The sequence below is a fragment of the Diadema antillarum genome, unplaced genomic scaffold (genome assembly GCF_040938485.1).
Source record: "Diadema antillarum isolate AM-2024a unplaced genomic scaffold, OU_Dant_1.0 seq00000956_RagTag, whole genome shotgun sequence".
Classification (NCBI taxonomy): domain Eukaryota; kingdom Metazoa; phylum Echinodermata; class Echinoidea; order Diadematoida; family Diadematidae; genus Diadema; species Diadema antillarum.
The window spans coordinates 342,314-360,672 of record NW_027271804.1 but is presented as its reverse complement, the minus strand read 5'-3'; the positions used below and the strand labels follow the sequence as shown (position 1 = coordinate 360,672).

The following is an 18,359-nucleotide window of genomic DNA, read 5'->3' as shown; positions in this document are numbered from 1 at the left end:
GAGAAGAACTTCTCCGGGAGTCAACACCCCATTTCTTTCTCTGCACACTTGCTACAGTCTAGTCTGGGGGAAACGTGCTTCAGCGTAGCTGGTGTGTAAACGTGTTTGATACTTTGCCAAGCATAGAGACTAATAGGACGTTATTGAACATTGGCAGTGAATAGATCCACATTTCTCTCATGTAACTAGACTTTCATCCAAAGTTGCGAGGCACCATCCAAAAACCCAAATAAATGAACCCCAAATAAAAAAAACTCCACAGAAGCTGTGCGATTTTATGAAACCCTGACAGTTTCACCAGTGTTTTGACCATGTACGTGCTCCATTCTTACTTGCAGTTTAAAAAAAATATATCTATCAGGCTTTAATCACACAACTTTCCCCACATGGATGCACAGTTTACACAAGCTTGAAGGTTGAATAATTGGTTTCCTTAGTTCATGTCTTACATGATTTGATTATACTGAGAAGTGTTTAAGGTTAACCCATAGAGGACAGACTGATTTTGCTATAACACATATTTCCCATAGACACCTGCCTGATTGTCAGGACTAGTCCTCAGTGGGTTAATATCATTCTCTGCGCCTCTTGACAGAGCTAAGACACATGCTGTTTTGATGCCCTTTGTAAAGCCCTCAGATAAACTGCATGATATTATAACTTTTGCCGATGTGTTTCACTATGTTTCCTGCTTTACAAATCCGTATATGATATGTGAGTTAACTTGCCCTATAGGGACCTAAGCTGTAATTTATGTAGCAGGTGGTTGCTGCATTAAAACATTCACAGTGTGTCATGATAAATGCCTTGTCCGCATGCACTCTTGAGAGTAAATACAACATTTAATAAGAGTACCCTCAACTCTTTATGTGCCATGGTATAAACCCCCCGTGTGCCACATTATTCTGAGACACCTACGTTGTCATATGCTTCGGGAAAACATTCTGTTTTTCAAATCCATATAACGTTTGTGCATTTCTGTCTAGCTGGTCATACGTGATCAAACTTGTAGAGAAAATGGCAAGCATTGCTTTAATGTAAATTGTATGACAAATCTGTTATTGCTTGTCTTTCAAATGACGAGGAGCTACTTTATTGTAAATAGGCATGACTTTTGCATATGAAATAGTGACAGAAACTTAAAATTTTCACACAAATTCAGTAGGGAATACCGCTTGCTAGTCAAGCACAACAGAAAATGCAAGCTATATGTGAGAGGAACAAAATCGCAAGAAACGCTTTCGTTGATCCGTGGCATTTGGCGATTTATTGATTGGTTTGGGCGGGTTTGTATGTTTGAGCAGAATATGTGAAGTTGGCACGCCGTCGACTGAGTCGGGAGTGCGAACGTGGCACATAAAGAGTTAATACAAACCTTGCAATTGAAAAAAAAACAAACATCTTGATGGATATCTCTTCTTGTGAGGACCACAAATGCATTGTGGTGATTTGGCGAAATGGCACACGTTCATTCATTCGTCTTCCCAGTTACTGCCAATAGAAAGTACACATTATGACAAACCAGACTCTTTTCATTCTTTCCAACCTTTGAGGAGAACCTGACTGGTACTGTGAAAAATAAAAATAGTGTCCTCTGAAGAGAGTGTGGGTCTCTTGAGATTTCTCTGGGGCTTTTCAGGACAGCAAACATGGCTTTCTATCATAATAGACTGGGCAACCAGATATGGCCTGAAATATGATTTTATAGGCCAGTTCCAGGGTTCCCCAACTCCCTTGTGTGACTGCTAGGAATGTTGGTGGTGGGGGGGGGGGGGGGGGGGTGGGGAACAGAGATATGATTCTCATGGAGTATAAAACAATTTGAGCCGAACAGAGAAATTTTGCTCGCATGTCTGTGCTGTCTATCTGTTAAGAACAGAAAAGTATCCACATTAGCATGTTGAATGTTCCCACTTACTCTTTCACCTTCTCAATTAATCTTTATCTCTCTCTCTTCTCCCTCTTGCTCCATCTCTCTTCCACCTTTTCTCTCTCTCTCTCTCTCTCTCTCCCCCTATCCCCTCCCCCCTTGTCTCTCATTGTTACCTCCGCCAAGGGAGGAGGTTATGTTTTCGTTACCGCTGGTTTATTAGTTTGTCCGTGTGCAAAATAACTCAAAAAGCAGTCGACGGATTTGGATAAAACTTGCAGGAGAGGTTTAGAATGATACAAGTAACAGATGATTAAATTTCGGTAGTGATCCGAGAATTTTTTGGGGAATTTATAAAGGATTTTTGATATTTTGGCAGGTAGGGTCAATGAACTTGGGAGTTCAGGCTGCGCGTATTTGAGGTTTGCATGCGCGCACTAAAGTGCGTGCTCTAGTTTCTGCTGGGGCGAGGCATGCCGTGCAGCTGAGGGTTTATGACATAAGCACACAATGCTATAGGCTTTAGTACGTATGGGTGGAAATCACTGATATCTCTATGGAAGAACAAGATCAGTGGTGGATGTGAGCTGCATGCTTGGCGGAGGTCTGCGCTCTCAGAGTGCTTCTCTAGTTTTTGTCTTGTTTATGAAGAAACAATCCTGATTCCCTGGGTCTATGTATCTCACTGCCTGTTAAAACTGCTTTTGGTCAGATGCCAACTTTGATTCGTGGCAGTAAACTAAAATTGATATTTTTCTCTCTCTCTATCTCCCCTCCCCTCTCCCCCCCCACCCCCACCCCCATCTCAATTTCCATCCCTCTCTTTCTCTCTATAAAGAACAGTGTAAATTCAAAGTTCATTTCTGGCCTCCAGTTTGTTTGTTTTTTCTTCTGGCAGACCCTATACTGAGAAGTTGATATGTGGTCCCTTTTCCACGTAAAAAGACTGCAAATTGATTCCTGCAAAGCTAGACCCCCTCTCCCCCCCCCCAAAAAAAAAAATGGAAAAAAATAAAGAGGTCTCAAAGAATATGTTTGCCAAGAAAATTGCTCTTTTGTACATGTTTGTCGAGGACAAACATAATGAAAAGGAGATGAAAAATATCAATTTCATCCCCCTCAACAATGTCACCAAAGTCAACATCATATGCAGAAAGAAAAAAAAAATATGCTCATTAATTCCAAATTCAGAAATGGGAATCAAAAGCAAGGGATTTTCTTTTTGTTTACTGGACTTTGAAGATGTCTCTGGCTCATGTTTTGATTTGATTCGATCAGATTTTACATTATTTCTTTTATTTTTAATTCATTGATTTCGTATTCTTCAAAGGTTTTTTTTTTTTTTTTTTTGGGGGGGGGGGTCCCTTCCAAATCAAATACACTGTAGCTTTTTCCTTTGTTATGATTATTAACCTTCACCACTTTTCCTCCTCCTAATTTTATATATGAAACATTGCAAGTAGATGTATACATCAGCAAAGCTCTATTCCAGCATATATTCTTTAATACTCATGTACAAACTGTAGTCTACATAATTAAGTCCATCCTGTGCTGTCTGCATATTGGTATTGTATTTAGTCAAACCTGTGTGTAGTGGCCACCTACAGCAGACTAAAAAAAGTGACTATTAGAATTATACAGGTGGCTGCTATAGACAGGGTCTCACAGGGATTTTTTTTTTAGTGACTGTATACAGGAGGTGGCCACTGTACAGAGGTGGCCACTTATGCAGATTTGACAATGGTTGTAAGTGTGTGCATATACTTGCATCTCAGACTTGTATGTATACTTTGGCATGTGTCTTTGTATTCTTGTGTGTGCCTGTGTGTGTATGTACAGCAGTGAATTGAGTGTGTGTGCTTTCGTTGGTGTGTTTATTACCTGGTACATACAGATCAAGGGGATGAGAAATCATAAGAAATGTGACATTGCAGTCTATTAAAGCCTGCTGAAGAAGTGACAGGTACTGCTGATTATGCCGACCAACCTTGAATGAAAAATAAACTTTTTGTGAAAATGTTCCTTGCAAGCTTACTTTACGTGCGTGCAAGTCTTTTCTTTGTATCAATGATAATGAGGTCTCAACGTTCTTCTCTTACCATCTCCAGTATGCACCGGCACCGACCAAGGCACCGCCCGTCCCTACAACAGCGATAACGCCGACGCCAAGGCGCGGTACTACGCCGACCTCAAGGAGCGGTACACCAACTGCACCTATGTGGACGGCAACCTGGAGATCTCCTTCCTCCACGGCCAGGAGTATGACCTCAGCTTCCTGTCCTCAATCCGTGAGGTCACTGGCTACGTGCTCATCCTCCTGACCTATGCCCGGGTCATCCCGCTCACCGACCTGCGCGTGATCCGAGGCACGCGGCTGTACGAGGACAAGTACGCCCTCTACGTGGCCCTGACCTTCCATACGGAGGACTCCAGCATAGCCACCGAGGAGATCTGGCTGACGTCACTCCACGGTGAGTCCCTGCCCTGCCCCGCCCCGCGGTCATCCGCATGGACAGTAGCCGTCCATTGACCATTCCATCTATTGTAGATTCTGTAGGTTGGTCTTCATGAATGTGCAGATGGAATAGTTATAGTCCTATCTCTAATCTGTGCCAAGTTTATAGCTACATTTATGTGTAGACTAACTTGTACTTGGCCATGCTTAGTTGGCATCACATTCATATCCCAGCAATATGTTCATCAGTATGGAAAAGAACTTACAGGGCGGTAGCCACGTTGCCATTTCAATGACTAATCCCATAAAGAAAAGCCCATAGCATGTCGTAGGAACTACAGGCTGTAAAGAGAAATATTTTGCAAAGTGTTCTCAAATTAATGATTTTCTACATCGGTACACTGCATTCTCAGTTTCATGTTCCACATTATCAATTTTCTTGCAACTTGGCAAAGAATGAAACTCATAGAATCATTTCTGTTGTTGCATTCACGCAAGCAAGGGCACAAAGGAAGAACAATGGGTATTGTAATTAATGTGCAATGTTGACCATTGTTGATTTAACACAGCCCAGAAACCTGTATGTACAACCCATGTAGTGCATTAGCATCTTACTCCAGTATAAGCCCTTATCTTTGTAGATTATTTCAAACAGTATCAGATGTATCGGAAGTCAGAAATCAGCATGGGGCTGTGGTTACAGCATTATGGCTCCAATGCTGGTCATATGTCATTCATGTTTTGGAAACAATGTTTGCAACTAACTGCTTAGACTTTTAATGTTTCATTTCTCTAAAGTCAAACACCTCCATCACCAACAATGGTCATGGATTGGCTCAGCACATAAACCTTGGTTGACGTCAGGAATTGTGCTTTACAGCTATTCATAAAGAAAATATTCAGCGGTGGAAAAAGGTCACAAAAATATAAAACGGATATCTCCTGGTTCATTGATCATCGTCTCGTATTCTTGTTTATCTTGATGGTTGAGACCCAGAATGTCATTCAAACTATGAAAATACATATCGTCGCTGAGGCGACAAGACCTCGTATCTACAAAATGTCAAATGTTCAGGAGAGCCAAAAAACACAGCGGCAAAGCACTGTGGCGAATGGGATGGCCTTTCCTTTGACACGCCATGGTGGCTTCATTTTTGGAGTACGACAGTTGGAATTTGGACAGGACATCACTTAACCCATTATGTGAACATTAATCCAAAAAAGTCATTTTTACCAAAATTGCAGATACAAGGTCTTGTCGCCCCAGCGACGATATGTACAGTCAAACCTGCCATAGTGAGCACTTGTTTATAGCGGCCACCTGCCGTATACTGCATACTTACAAAAATTTCCTATAAGGGAAAAGCTGTATTAAATACCCTGACTATAGCAGCTACCTATCAATAGCAGCCACCTTTTTCACCTCCCGTGGGTGGGCATGATAAAAAGGTTGACTGTATTATATATGTAGAAGTAGTGCCTTTTTGCTTCAAATGTATCTTCAGGAAATATATGATATAATATATCATATATTTCCTGAAATATATTGTATATTTACATATGTACATATGCAGTATATATCTACACGGTATATGCATTCATCATGGTTTGCTTGGTATGGTATTTATGGATATCAATCTCTTCTTCCTCCCCTCCTACCACGCCCTTCTCCCTTCCCCTCCCCCTTCCCACCCCCTTTCCCCTCCTAACAGAAATTCTACGAGGCGAGGTCTACTTCCATCAGAACAACCAGCTATGCTACGTGGAGACCATCGCCTGGGATGACATGCAGCCGGGTCTCGTGGCCAACATCTCCATGTGGGACGGCCACCCAAAGAGAGATTGTTCGGGTAAGTCCCAAATTTACACATGCACACTTTCTTCCCCCCCCCCATCTATCTGTCTGTCTGTCTGTCTGCCTGTCTATCTCTGTCTCAGTTCTGTATGTGTAGAGTTTTTAGGTATTTTGAGTATCTTCCTGTTTTTGCATTTGAAAGTCTACTATATATTTACTTCTCTCTTAATGAGTGTGCCTTTGTGAAAGCGACAGATCAAGGTTTACATTTGCTTTCTTGATAATGTGAAGTCATATAGTGTTTTCAACTCTTTTCTGGCTGTGGCTGCCTCAACTTAAAGGAGTTTTTAGTCACCTTGAAATTGTCATTTGCACTCCAGGTTTGTAGCTGCACATGTTAGATAACTTTCAACGTAAACCATTTCAACAAGCAGTGTAATAAACTCATACAGAAAAAGTTTTCCGCATCATTGCGGTAATGCTGGCTTTTACCATTCCTAGTGATCGATTTATCTGCCTTAATTGTTCTCCAGAAATTCAGTGCCATGAGTCTTGCGATGGAAACTGCTGGGGCCCTGGTCCCGAACACTGCCAAACGTGTAAGTATTGCCTCAGTTCCATCTTCGTAGTTTTGACTCAGTCCAGTTTTTAGCACAGGAAGACTATTTTCTTTCTGTAACCCTTTCTATGCCAGGGTCTTTGGCCAATGCGTACAATGCTATGGGGTTTTCTGTGCCAATCAGTGCTCAAAGTAAACAAAACAGTTTGGGAAATTATCATTATTATCTGATTTTGGTGATGGATTGAAAGCCAATGTAAGTACTGTATGTCTAATGCTCATCCCCAAAGTACGAAAGAGGTGTACACTCTTTGGTCCCTCATATTCATATATGTGGGGATGTAATGGAGTGACTTTCCTTTGTGGAATCAGTAGTATTCAGTATAGGATGAAAGTGCAAATATGATCAATTGATATTGAAAGATGAGTAATATTTGCATTGCTTTTCAGGTGGGTCGACAAAGGAATATTGACATTCTTATGCCATACCCCTTAGAATATGAACACAGTGTGAAAAACCAACAGAAGAACAAACATAAAAAATCATCATCGAGAGAGCTTCTGTTTTTATTTTCGTAACAAGATCGATGTCACGTGAGTGATAGGTAACTACACGTAAAGTTGTTTGGATGAAAAGATCGCTTCAGGATCCACACTTTGGCTGGTTACATTACCGGCATACCAAAAACAGTCAGCTTAGGAAAGGTCAAGAGGTGAAGGTTCAAGTCCAGGGGGGTCAAAGTGTTTTGATTTGAGAGGGAGAACAAGGAGAGAAATATATTTGGGGTATCTCGCTTGCATCAGAAAGAAGTGAAGTGGAATTCCTTTCTTGTTTCTAATCCATCTCCCGTCGAAGAATGCATGGGGGCCCCTATGTTCCTCAGTGAGCAGTTCCCGGTAGCAGCTCCAGATTGCAGTAAATGATTCACCCCTTTTTTGGCCCAATTAGGTCGAGCGCACGGAGGTCACGACTGCATCCATTTAGTTAATTAGTCACCTTTGAGAGGCAATTAGACCTGATCGATGGTGAGATGCCCAAAGGCGTACTCCTGAAAGAAAAAAAAACCTCTCGCTGCATTGCATTGCGGAGGATACGAACATAGGGGGACTCCCAGTACATCCCACTGGCTGCACATGACATGAAGAGCTTTTATAATCTCAAATGTGTCATTATCATGTTTTGCTTTCTTCCTTTTGTTTTCAGAACTGTTAGTGTATACATCAATGTCAAAAGCTATGTGAAGGTTCTTCGTGATGTGTACATGTCAAAATTTTCATGAATTTTGTACATCTCTTGCTGACAAAGAAAAGACAAAATCTTTAGATTTCCTTTAACTATTTTTTATTTCTATGCATAGCCACAATATCTAACAGATTTTTTCCCCTTATTACGTCATAATGTTAGAGGAAATTCACATGACAAACTGAGGTCTGCTTGTATAGAGGGAAAAAAAAGATTGTCAGCAATACTTTGCAGTTGTCTACAAATCCTCTTTCTCTTTCTCTCTTTTTGCGGATCATCCTTCCATCTCAGTGACCCTCAAGATTTGCAGTTCCACCTGTGACTACCGGTGTCGGGGCCGCACCCAGGCCGACTGTTGCCATAGGAGCTGTGCAGCGGGCTGCACCAACTCCACCAATGCCGGCTGCTTGGTAAGCCACCTCTCTACCCTTCTCTATCTGGCCCTGTGCCCTCCCATCTTCTATCATATTAATCATTCCACCTTATGCCGTGCTACTACGCCATGCCATTTCACCGCTCCACCACTTCGAAAAGCTGTTATGTGTGGTTTTCTGTGAAGAGTAACTGCTTTTGAGGAGATCTGTGGAGGGAGCGATTAAGGCACTGGGCTCTCATAGACAGGGGAGCCAGGGTTCAAATACCGGCCAGATTGTACCCGCCAGTCTTGCCGATTCTGCAGGTGGTTCCCAGGAAAGTATAAAATACATCTAAAAAAAATATAAGAGTTCTCCTAAGAGATTATTGTGACCTGTTGAGATGTGTGTAATGTAAAGAATCTCCATGATAGCTTATTCTTGGAATCCTCCCAGATTTTGCTGTGTTAACACTGAAAGAGGTGGGAAAATTTTTCCCAAAGCTGACTATTGCCCCAATACACTCTTTACTGTCTATGGTGAATCTTAATGCCATTATATGAACATAACGTAATGCGTCGTATTTGCTTCGCCAATGCCTCCAGGCCTGCCGTCAATTTTCGCTCGACAACACGTGTGTGGAAAGCTGCCCTCGTAGGGAGGAGTACGACAGGACCACGTTCACCAACGTCCTCAACCCTAACTTCCGATACTCCTATGGCTCGAGGTGCTTGAAGAACTGCCCAGGTAACTTATACAGAAACATGCATGCAAACACCAGAGAAACATACAAAATATTATGAGAAATTGTGGCACCATTTGAAGTGCTTGCTTGAGTATAGAATTAGGAACAGTCTTCAAAATGCCTGATCACAGTGAACTTGATGCTGAACTGTGTCAGCATCACGTCACAGCTGAGTGGACTGCCAAAGTTTTTAATGAAGTTCTTCTAAACTCATTTATTAAAGCACAAAGTATAGGACAAGTTGACTTCAGAACAGAGTACAGACATTTAATCAGATGTAGATGAAGAATGTGTTTCTTTCCATGAAGTCAAAGTAAACCGTAAAGTATGGAAATATGGGAAAACTCACTTAAAAGACAACATTTTTGGTGATTTGGTCCTCCTGCCAAAAAAAGAAAGATAACTCTTGCATGATACAACAGTAGGAAAGAATAGAAAAAGATTGTACTGGGAATCAAGCAGATTTTAGCTGTGGAGAGAACCTGCAGTCTAGTTTTTAGAGAGAATGAGCCTAGTGCTCATCAGATAGCTTGGAAAGTTCCAGTTAAGTATGCGAGCACATAAAGGGTTTAGATGAAGATGCACTGCCTCCTGTAACCAGAGAAGAGTATTGAATGATGGTATGGGATGACAGAAGTGGTTGAAACCCCTTGCCCTGGGAGGGGGAGGAGGAATAGGATGGGGGAGGGCTTGATGGGAGATGTGGGGAAGTAACAAAAGCCAGCACATTCACTTTAGCATCTCATGTTCACGTACACCAGATGCAAAACTGCTCATGTGACCCCCAGCCCCTCCCCGCATGCCATCCCGTCCACCCCCCTCTACCCTCGACACCCACCCCCACTCCGGATTGTGACAGACAGGTGCTGGGGTGATGAGACGTCCCTGTCTACGAAGGGATCTCAGATTCAGCTTTAGATAGGTCATGCGATAGCAGATGGGACAATGAATTGCTGACGCGAGGGCGGAAGAGAGGTTGGCCTACGAGATGGGTGGTGGAGGAGAGAGCATATGATGTTCTCCGTTGCTACCCATGGGAGCATCGGCAAGATCCACTTCCTCCCAAGACATGCTGCACTGCTACATCGATTATTCATTCCTCAGTCTCTATTTGTTTATCAACAGTTCAGTCATCCATATCTTTATTCATCTATTTATTTGTCTGCCTAGTTAGAAACTGTCAGTAAGCAGCCACAAAAAAATGAAAACCTCTTTACTTTTTGTAAAGGTATGTCAGAGGAGTGCATTGTGTGATAATCATTACCCCTAGCTCTTGCATGTAACCTGCAGATTTTCTGTCAGTTCACAACTGCAATCCTGAAAAAACAAATGCTTGATGTGTTTGTCTTTCAAGACATCATGCCTGATCGACTCTTTCTGTCTCTGTCTCTGTGTGTGTGTGTGTGTCTGTCTGTCTGTCTGCTTCTCTCATTCTCTTTCTCTCCCTCCATTTCAGAAAATGTTTTGATTGATGGGGACAACTGCGTCAAAGTCTGCGGACCGGGCAAGCGGGAACAGGACAACGAATGCATCCCGTGCGACGGTGTCTGTCCAAGCAGTGAGTATTCGGAGGCTCCAAATCTCATCAGATTTGGGATCACTGGATGATCCCGTCGTGTCGGGATTTCAAATCCTCCTGCGGTGGTTACGCAAATGGACAAAAGCTAATAGGAGTGGGGAGAGCGGCAAAGAATTCTACTTCACTGGCTTTCAGAACTCAATCGGTATTGGTCAGCTGCGGTCATTGCCTTACGCCAAATCTAGTTTATTATCATCTTACACCAAGTATGGATTACGATGAGGAGCGAATTGCACCCATCAGCTTAAGTTTTGTTTGCGTGCTCCGTAGCTGTGCCGCTCAGAAATGACACCAGAGTTGATTGCATGATCCTAAATAAGTCACACTCTGATAAGTTCATTTTAAGAAGAAATTTCATCAATGAGGGCTCACATTGTACAGGTTTCTTTTATGTATAGTTCAAAAAGGTGCCGGAATAGACATTTTCATTGAGATGAAAAAAGCAACAAAGAGGGATCGTTTTTCCTAGAAGTTGTCATGAGCCTTTTAAAGATTACACCATGGAGATAGTAATCTGCATTCCCAGTTATCCATTGCTATCTTTTTTTCTTTTTTTTTTAAAGAGTATAGATTTTTGTTGTGCATTCCATATGCGGTTAGTTACACTTACCTCATTCTTTTCATTCTCCCAGCATGCAGCGGGCTGGAAGCCAAAGAAATCTTGGATGAGACTCACCTCGATCGGTTCAGGAATTGCACCAAGATCAACGGAAACCTCATCATTACATCCAGGTCACTCCATGGGTGTGTATGAGGGAGAGAGAGATGATCCAAATAGATAGATTGATATCTAAATAGATAGAAAACTAGATGGATACATATCTGGATAGATAAGAGATATTGGATATGTGGATAGATGTCAGGATAGATAGATATCTGGATAGATGGATGGATAAGTGGATAGTTATCTGGATAGATGGATAGACATATATCTTGATCTGTAGATATATCTGGATAGATGGATAGATAGATAGATATCTTGATAGGTAGATATCTAGATAGAAGGGTATCTGAATTTATGGATAGAAATATGGATAGATAGATGGATTTTGTTTTGATAGATAGATAGATATGTAGACAGATGGATAGATATATGGGCAAATGGCCAGATATCTGGATAGATATATTGATAGATGATAGATATTAGGATAGATGAATATATATCTTGGTAAAATTTTATTAGGATAGGTGGATAGGTATCTGGATAGATGGATACAGTGTCATAGATATCTGTCTAGATGCTTAGATATATGAACAGATGGATAGATATCTGGATAGATTGGGAGATATCTGGATAGACAGATAGATAGATAGATAGATAGATAACTGGATAGATGTATATATATCAAAGTAGATGGATAAATTAATATCTTGATAGATATCTTGATAGATAGCTGGAAGGATGGGATACATACCGAGGGAGGACTGCATGTTCACATTTGAAGCTTCAAAAGCGGATTGCCTCTCAGTGTATTCGAGTGGGCTTTAACCTGTTGAGGACGAGTTCCGAGTACATTCGGGCAAGTGTAATGCAAGTTGTTGCAAAATCTGCCTGTCCTCAATGGGTTAAAAGAAAACAATCAAACAGAAACAAGTGGTGGAAGTTTCATTTCGCTTTTGTTAGCATTTAAACTGCATTTCAGCAGTCATGTATAGAGAACAAACTGCTGGTATTCATTCATTCTTGGGTGTCTGCACTGCGCTCGTAGGGATATCTTTGAAGGTCGCATCGGCTTTCATCCGCGGGAGCTGGAGGTGTTCAGCACGGTCAAGCACATCACCGGCTACCTGTCCGTCCAGGCTGACCACACCGAGCTGACCAACTTGTCGAGTTTCCGCAACCTGGAGCGGATCGACGGCCGTGCACTTTACGGGTAAGGAATCCAGACATAGACCCTGTCTGATTTCACTTTTCACTGCTGTGATTTTTCTCGGGACTTACTTGAATTGTCCCCCCCCCCCCCCCCCCCACTCTCTTTTGTCTTGTTATTCTTTGTTTCTTTTCTTTTCATTTCTTTCTGTTTCTTAATACCTTTTTTTTTTCTTTTTCATTTTTTTTTTCTTTTACACATGCTGCTTCCATCTTGGTAGCATGGTATTTCTTTTCTTTTGGTACTGTAAAAGTGGAAATTTTCGTGGTGTTGAAATTTTCATGAATTTCGCGCAACCAGAAACTACCACGAAAATAAAAGCACTCGAATAGTTTTGCTTGCTATATGTTCCTGTACTTGGTATCTTGATTCCACGGAATTAAAAACATGTGAATCTCTTCTTTCCCTGCCAAGCGCGAAAAAACAGTCGCGCGAAAATATCCACTTTTACAGTATTCTCTTTCTGTCTGTCTGTCTCTCTCTCTCTTACACATACACACACACACACACATTTGTACATTTATTTACATGTGATTTTATATTCTATACATGTATATATATATATATATATATATATATATATATATATATATATATATATATAATATATATATATATATAAACATACAGTATATACACACACATTTGTATGTACAAGTGATTTGTACATAGTTTTGTTTAACGATTGGGATATTTAGTGTGAGTATGAATTTGTATAAAACATTTGATGAAATACGAACATGCTTTTACTTCAAAGAATCTGTGTCCCGAGCTTTCCTTCAAATCATGGAATCTCCACAAGAAATTAAAAAAAAATAAGATCTTGTTGTATTTACGGTTGTGATCCAGAAAGTCATTGTCACTATGCTGAGCTGGTGTCTCTTTTTTTCATGTCTGGGGGAGATACTCAATTTGGCTTTTGTAACTCAAGTTTGATGTTTTGTTCCCACATTCCATACGCTTTGAAATTGTTGTCAATGACTTAGTTGATGTATTGAGAACAAAATTCAAAGACACTCTGCTTAAATTTTCAGCAACTTTATGAGATGATGTGAAATGTATCTGCTACTATGTTACATGTTCGATCAAAAACAGTAAAAGTGTGTGGTCTTTGGCATTTCAGCCAACTAACACTACATATATATATTATCATATATTATATATATGTATATATTTCCCCTCCAAAAGATGATAGAAGCAAATGCATGCAAAACCATGCTTTCTGGCTGCAGTTTAAAGAGAGAAGTCAGGAATGTGATATGAGAAAAATATTTTGGTTTCATGTCTCATAACCAGGATGGCTTCTGCAGCTATTTTGTGGTGGTAACAATTAGAACATGACCAACAATTTACCACATGTATTGCTCCAAAAATCCTATCATTGCATATTACTTTAATTCATGGTATAACTGCTGAACCACATGTGTGCTGTGGAGTTCTTGACTGCAAGATATATATATTTGTATGAAAACAAGTATTAAAATCAGTACATATGTCTTGTTTCATGTAGACCTTCTGAAATGCATTAATTCACATTTGTGAATCAAAATGTACATGGTGAGTAACTTCCATCCAAGTCCAATACCTTGTTGCACATAATTATATTGTGACCCCAAGAAACCCCCATTCATTTTACTTATCTTGAAAGTGTCTTCAAACAGTTTTCTATCACATGTTCGATTAGGTTTAGATTTTTGTTATCTTATGTTGAAAGATATTTTTTTGGTAAATGGCGAAAAGTCTGAATGATACATCCATCATTTGTCACACAGCAGATGTGTGGCAAAATTAAACGACGCTGGATAGGACTACTAGACATATGGGAAAAACTGAGAAAATGTGACATGTCAAGGTCAGATTTGACAGCAGCCCAAAGACGTATTTGCATGTTGGTCATATTAAACTGAAAACGGATTGTATGAACTCTCGTCCAAATGAGTATGAGCTTCACCAAAGTCAGCGCAATCTGTTGAGATATTCTTTAGCTTTATTGTGCTGAGAATCGGGTGTCAAGGTCAAGGCCAGATTTGCTTTTTGGCTGCATCTACTGAGGTAATCTCATAAATGTTGAAGAAAGGTCAATGTTTCTGGTATGTTGTGACAATTTATCTGCTAATTACATTGTACATCGGACCGTAAACCATGTCAGAGGTAAAAAAAAAAAAGTTGAGGAGGGAGTGTCAAACTTCAAACTCAATTTTTTAGTGGAAGGAAGTTGAGCAGAGATGGAGCAGATAAAGAGATCACTTGTTGAACAGAAACAGCTAGGGGAAGAGCATAATTCGAGTATGTTGTGCTGTCGTTACAAGTTTGAAGAGAGTTGACATTATCAGCCATAGTTTTGGTGATCGGTTTGAATCTAAGTTTGTCAAGATTATAGACTGGGAAGAGTTTTATACTTACATTCACCCCCCCCCCCCCCAAACTCAAGTTGGTTTCATAAGCATCAGGTGTCTCAATGTACATTGCACATTGTCTCTTTCCCAACGACACAAACAAACAAACATCTCCAAACATGGATGCTCCATCGGCACGCTGAATGTGAAACAAACGAATGAACAAACAAACAAACACAAAATGACATAGATTGGACCGGCTGACGGAGGCTCTCCATGTCACGATGTCATTTCTCGAGTTCCTCGGGATGACCAGCCTCCGCCAGGTCTCCACGGGGGACATCACCCTGCAGGGGAACGCCAAACTCTGCTACGCCAAGAGTAGCATGTTTGAGTCGATAAGGCAATCAAACGTGCAGGACATCACGGTCGAGGAGAACCGTGACCCGCAAGAGTGTCGTAAGTAATCCCCTCACAGTCCCACCCCCCCTTCCCGCCACGAAGTCCCATGCCTGTCGATCCCCCACCTCCACATTCTTCGATTATTTATATTTTTTCCCCTTTTTTTGTTTCGTTGGCATCCTCGACATCACTTGCACCATCCCTTTGCTTGTCGCTGGCCTGGGAGAATCCCAAACTAGTGACTGCATGAAAAAACAAAACAAAAACAAAAACAAGATTTTGTGAGGCACAGGATTGCATGTTCACCCTTGCATGAAGTAGAACTTACATGGATGTACGTAGTTCTAACCCCATTCACCAACTAACCAGCAAAAGTTTGAATTCCAACAGGGAAAGCGTTTTTACAGGTGCAGAAAAGAAAAGGCTACAACCAACTCTTTTAGCGGATGGTCTCAGGAACCCAGTCAGTACAGCAAGAAGACTTCGTTGACGGACAGCACAGGACAGGATCGTCTTTATATCTTGCACGTTATATCAATCCCAAAGAGCACATAGGAAGTGAACCCAGTTTTCACTCCACTTTTTTATTTTTGTATGATTTCATACATTCCTCATTTATTCACGTGGTAGATTATCAATTTTATTTCTTTGTTTTTATCATCATTCTCGTCAGTGAATCTAGTCACTGAACAATCATTTTTGATGGAGAGCATGTCTAACACAAGTGTAATGTGCTAATCTCTCTCCTCAATCATTATTATTTTTTTTTTGTTCTCTCCGATGCTCTGGGATGCCTAACAAATGATTTGTCCTTCACATTCGCGATTCTGTCGTGTTCCTATAGAGAGTTCGCCGCCTTGGCCATACTTGATAACACTTTCGTGGAGACTGCCAACTTCGTCTCTCTCAAGAGCATTACCAACGGAGGCGTCTACGTCCAAAATAACGGGAACCTCTGCTACCTTGACGAGGGCGCGTTTTTGCCCCTCGTCAAGGACGACTTCTCGGTGTCCTTCGAGAACAACCGAGACAAATCTCTTTGTAGTGAGTATTCTGCACAGTTCCACCTCCCCCCCCCCCCCGACCATATCGTTAATAACTCCACCGACATTTCCCTCTTCTCCTCAGAAACATACGTGAAAAATTCACTACCCCACCTAGACCCTTAATCAATTGAGTTCTCACCTGAATACCAATCAACATATTTGCTGTATGAAAACAAGGCAAAAGTGTGTACATTTGTTACTGTGCTATTCTGAAATGTAAAACTTTTATATCAGTGGGTTGCATATTATGTTACTTAAAAAATGGGTTTCATGGTCCCCTGTGTATCAATGCATGGGTAGATGTAGTACTAACGTTCATGTTCTACCGCCGTATGTTTGCACAACTTGCATGCACTGCACATATTCCTCCTTTAATCCAATGATCATGCTTGTCTAATCTGCCAACATTTACAGTGAACTAATAACATCTGAATGTTGCTTGATTCATCATCTTAATTGATTCAGCTTCCCACGCTTAGCTCCAAACTGTTTTCGCTTGTCTAATCAGAGTCATGTAGCTGAACTCTTTAACTATGAGCTAGAATGAACTGGTCTTGATTTCGAACATGACAATTTCTGGCACCCTAAAATGAACAGTCATGCGCAAATTTTCACAAATCTTTGGTGGTGTGTTGCATTTCAAGAACAAAGCAGTTTAGGGAAGAGTGTCTATTTAGAATGTACCTTTAAATCTTCCTCACAAGAATGTTTCATATTTCTCTGCACTTTCGCTGATTTTTACTAATTCCATCTGCTTGCCAGATCGGAAAAAATACAAATGGGAAAAGTCAGAAAGACCATACATTGATGTGTGGGCACACCTATTTATAGATTTGATTTGTCAAACAGTGTTAAAGTGTGTTTTATCCAGACAGTTCATTCAAGCCCAATGCATTTTGGGGAAGCAAAGTTCATATGTCACTGCATGCTGTGGGAATGTTTAACCTTTTTTGCTTGACTTTTTCCCCCTATTCCCTTTAAGTCTTGTCCTTAATGCTTGCAGTATCAGCATGTTATTTTTTGCTTGTGATATTGACATTGTATGATTGCATGCATATTTCTTTAATTTAACCAACTTCTCTTGCACCAACTACATTGTATCCTTTGCATGTCCTTTTTTTTCACCACTTATCAATAAAACCTGACAGTTTGGCATGTATTATCATCAGATAAAGCAATTTGCCAAGAGAAATGCATCATGCATCTACATATTTTTCTGACATCAATCAAATTCACCGATTGCTAGCCCCCATTTTATGCGGGTTTTTATTATTATCTTGCTCTGTTAATGAAATTTTCTGGCAAGTTCTCTGGCAAGTTGCTTGGAATCGCATGGTTCTCAGTTGGCCCTTCCCCCCTGCATGCAATTAAGAAATTTGACCACTGCATCGAGCATGAGTGCATGTTTGCACCCCTCGCACACAGGTAGAATGGACTCACCCACTTTGAATATATATGCTAATGAGCTACCTTAATTGTCACACACATACACACTTTTCGCACCAACCACACACAAACCGTTATGATCTGAAGAGGGATACATAAACAGCATATTAGATGAAAAAAGAAAAAAAAAATTGTCTTTTGAATAAGTGTTTTTCAATTAAGAATTTATCATAAAATGTAAGAAACAGATACAAAAGGTATTTTTTGGAAGCCAGAAGAGAATATCTAGGTCCAAGAAAATAGTAAAATACAGTACTTTGTATCCCTCTTCAAGCATAAGACCAAATAGTTATAGTCTGAATATATAGATACAATTTTCACTGCACAGCACCTAGTTTTATGTTTGTTGATACATTCTGGTTATAGGCACAGTTTACAGGCACAGTTTACAGTCAGTAATATTATTTGATTTTTTTTCTGCACATGATTATCTGTTAAATTCACCATGCACAGGTTTCAGTTCAATTGGAAGTGTTTGATTTGCAGCACTTTTTCATTATTTTATTTCTTCAGTCACAGAAATACTGTTTTTCTTTGTCTCTCTCTCTGAGCCAAAATTATGAGGCAAGTTTCATTAATTAGAGCCATTGCGCCAGCAAGATATTCAAATTAAAGAAATAGACAAATAACTCTTCATCGTGTGATTAAAGAGAATAAGA

The 18,359-nt window shown here is 40.5% G+C and overlaps 1 protein-coding gene across 1 annotated transcript in view; it reads left to right on the top strand.

Annotated features, from left to right (window-relative positions):
* The window catches only part of LOC139741830 (receptor tyrosine-protein kinase erbB-4-like), a 167,355-nt gene that overhangs the window by 111,090 nt on the left and 37,906 nt on the right, over nt 1–18,359 (top strand). Inside the window, exons 2-11 of the mRNA XM_071652411.1 lie at nt 3,979–4,341; nt 6,038–6,175; nt 6,654–6,719; nt 8,214–8,332; nt 8,881–9,022; nt 10,477–10,578; nt 11,232–11,343; nt 12,309–12,473; nt 15,768–15,775; nt 16,055–16,252. Of these exons, the coding sequence (XP_071508512.1) occupies nt 3,979–4,341; nt 6,038–6,175; nt 6,654–6,719; nt 8,214–8,332; nt 8,881–9,022; nt 10,477–10,578; nt 11,232–11,343; nt 12,309–12,473; nt 15,768–15,775; nt 16,055–16,252 (1,413 nt within the window). The remainder of the gene's footprint in view (nt 1–3,978; nt 4,342–6,037; nt 6,176–6,653; nt 6,720–8,213; nt 8,333–8,880; nt 9,023–10,476; nt 10,579–11,231; nt 11,344–12,308; nt 12,474–15,767; nt 15,776–16,054; nt 16,253–18,359) is intronic.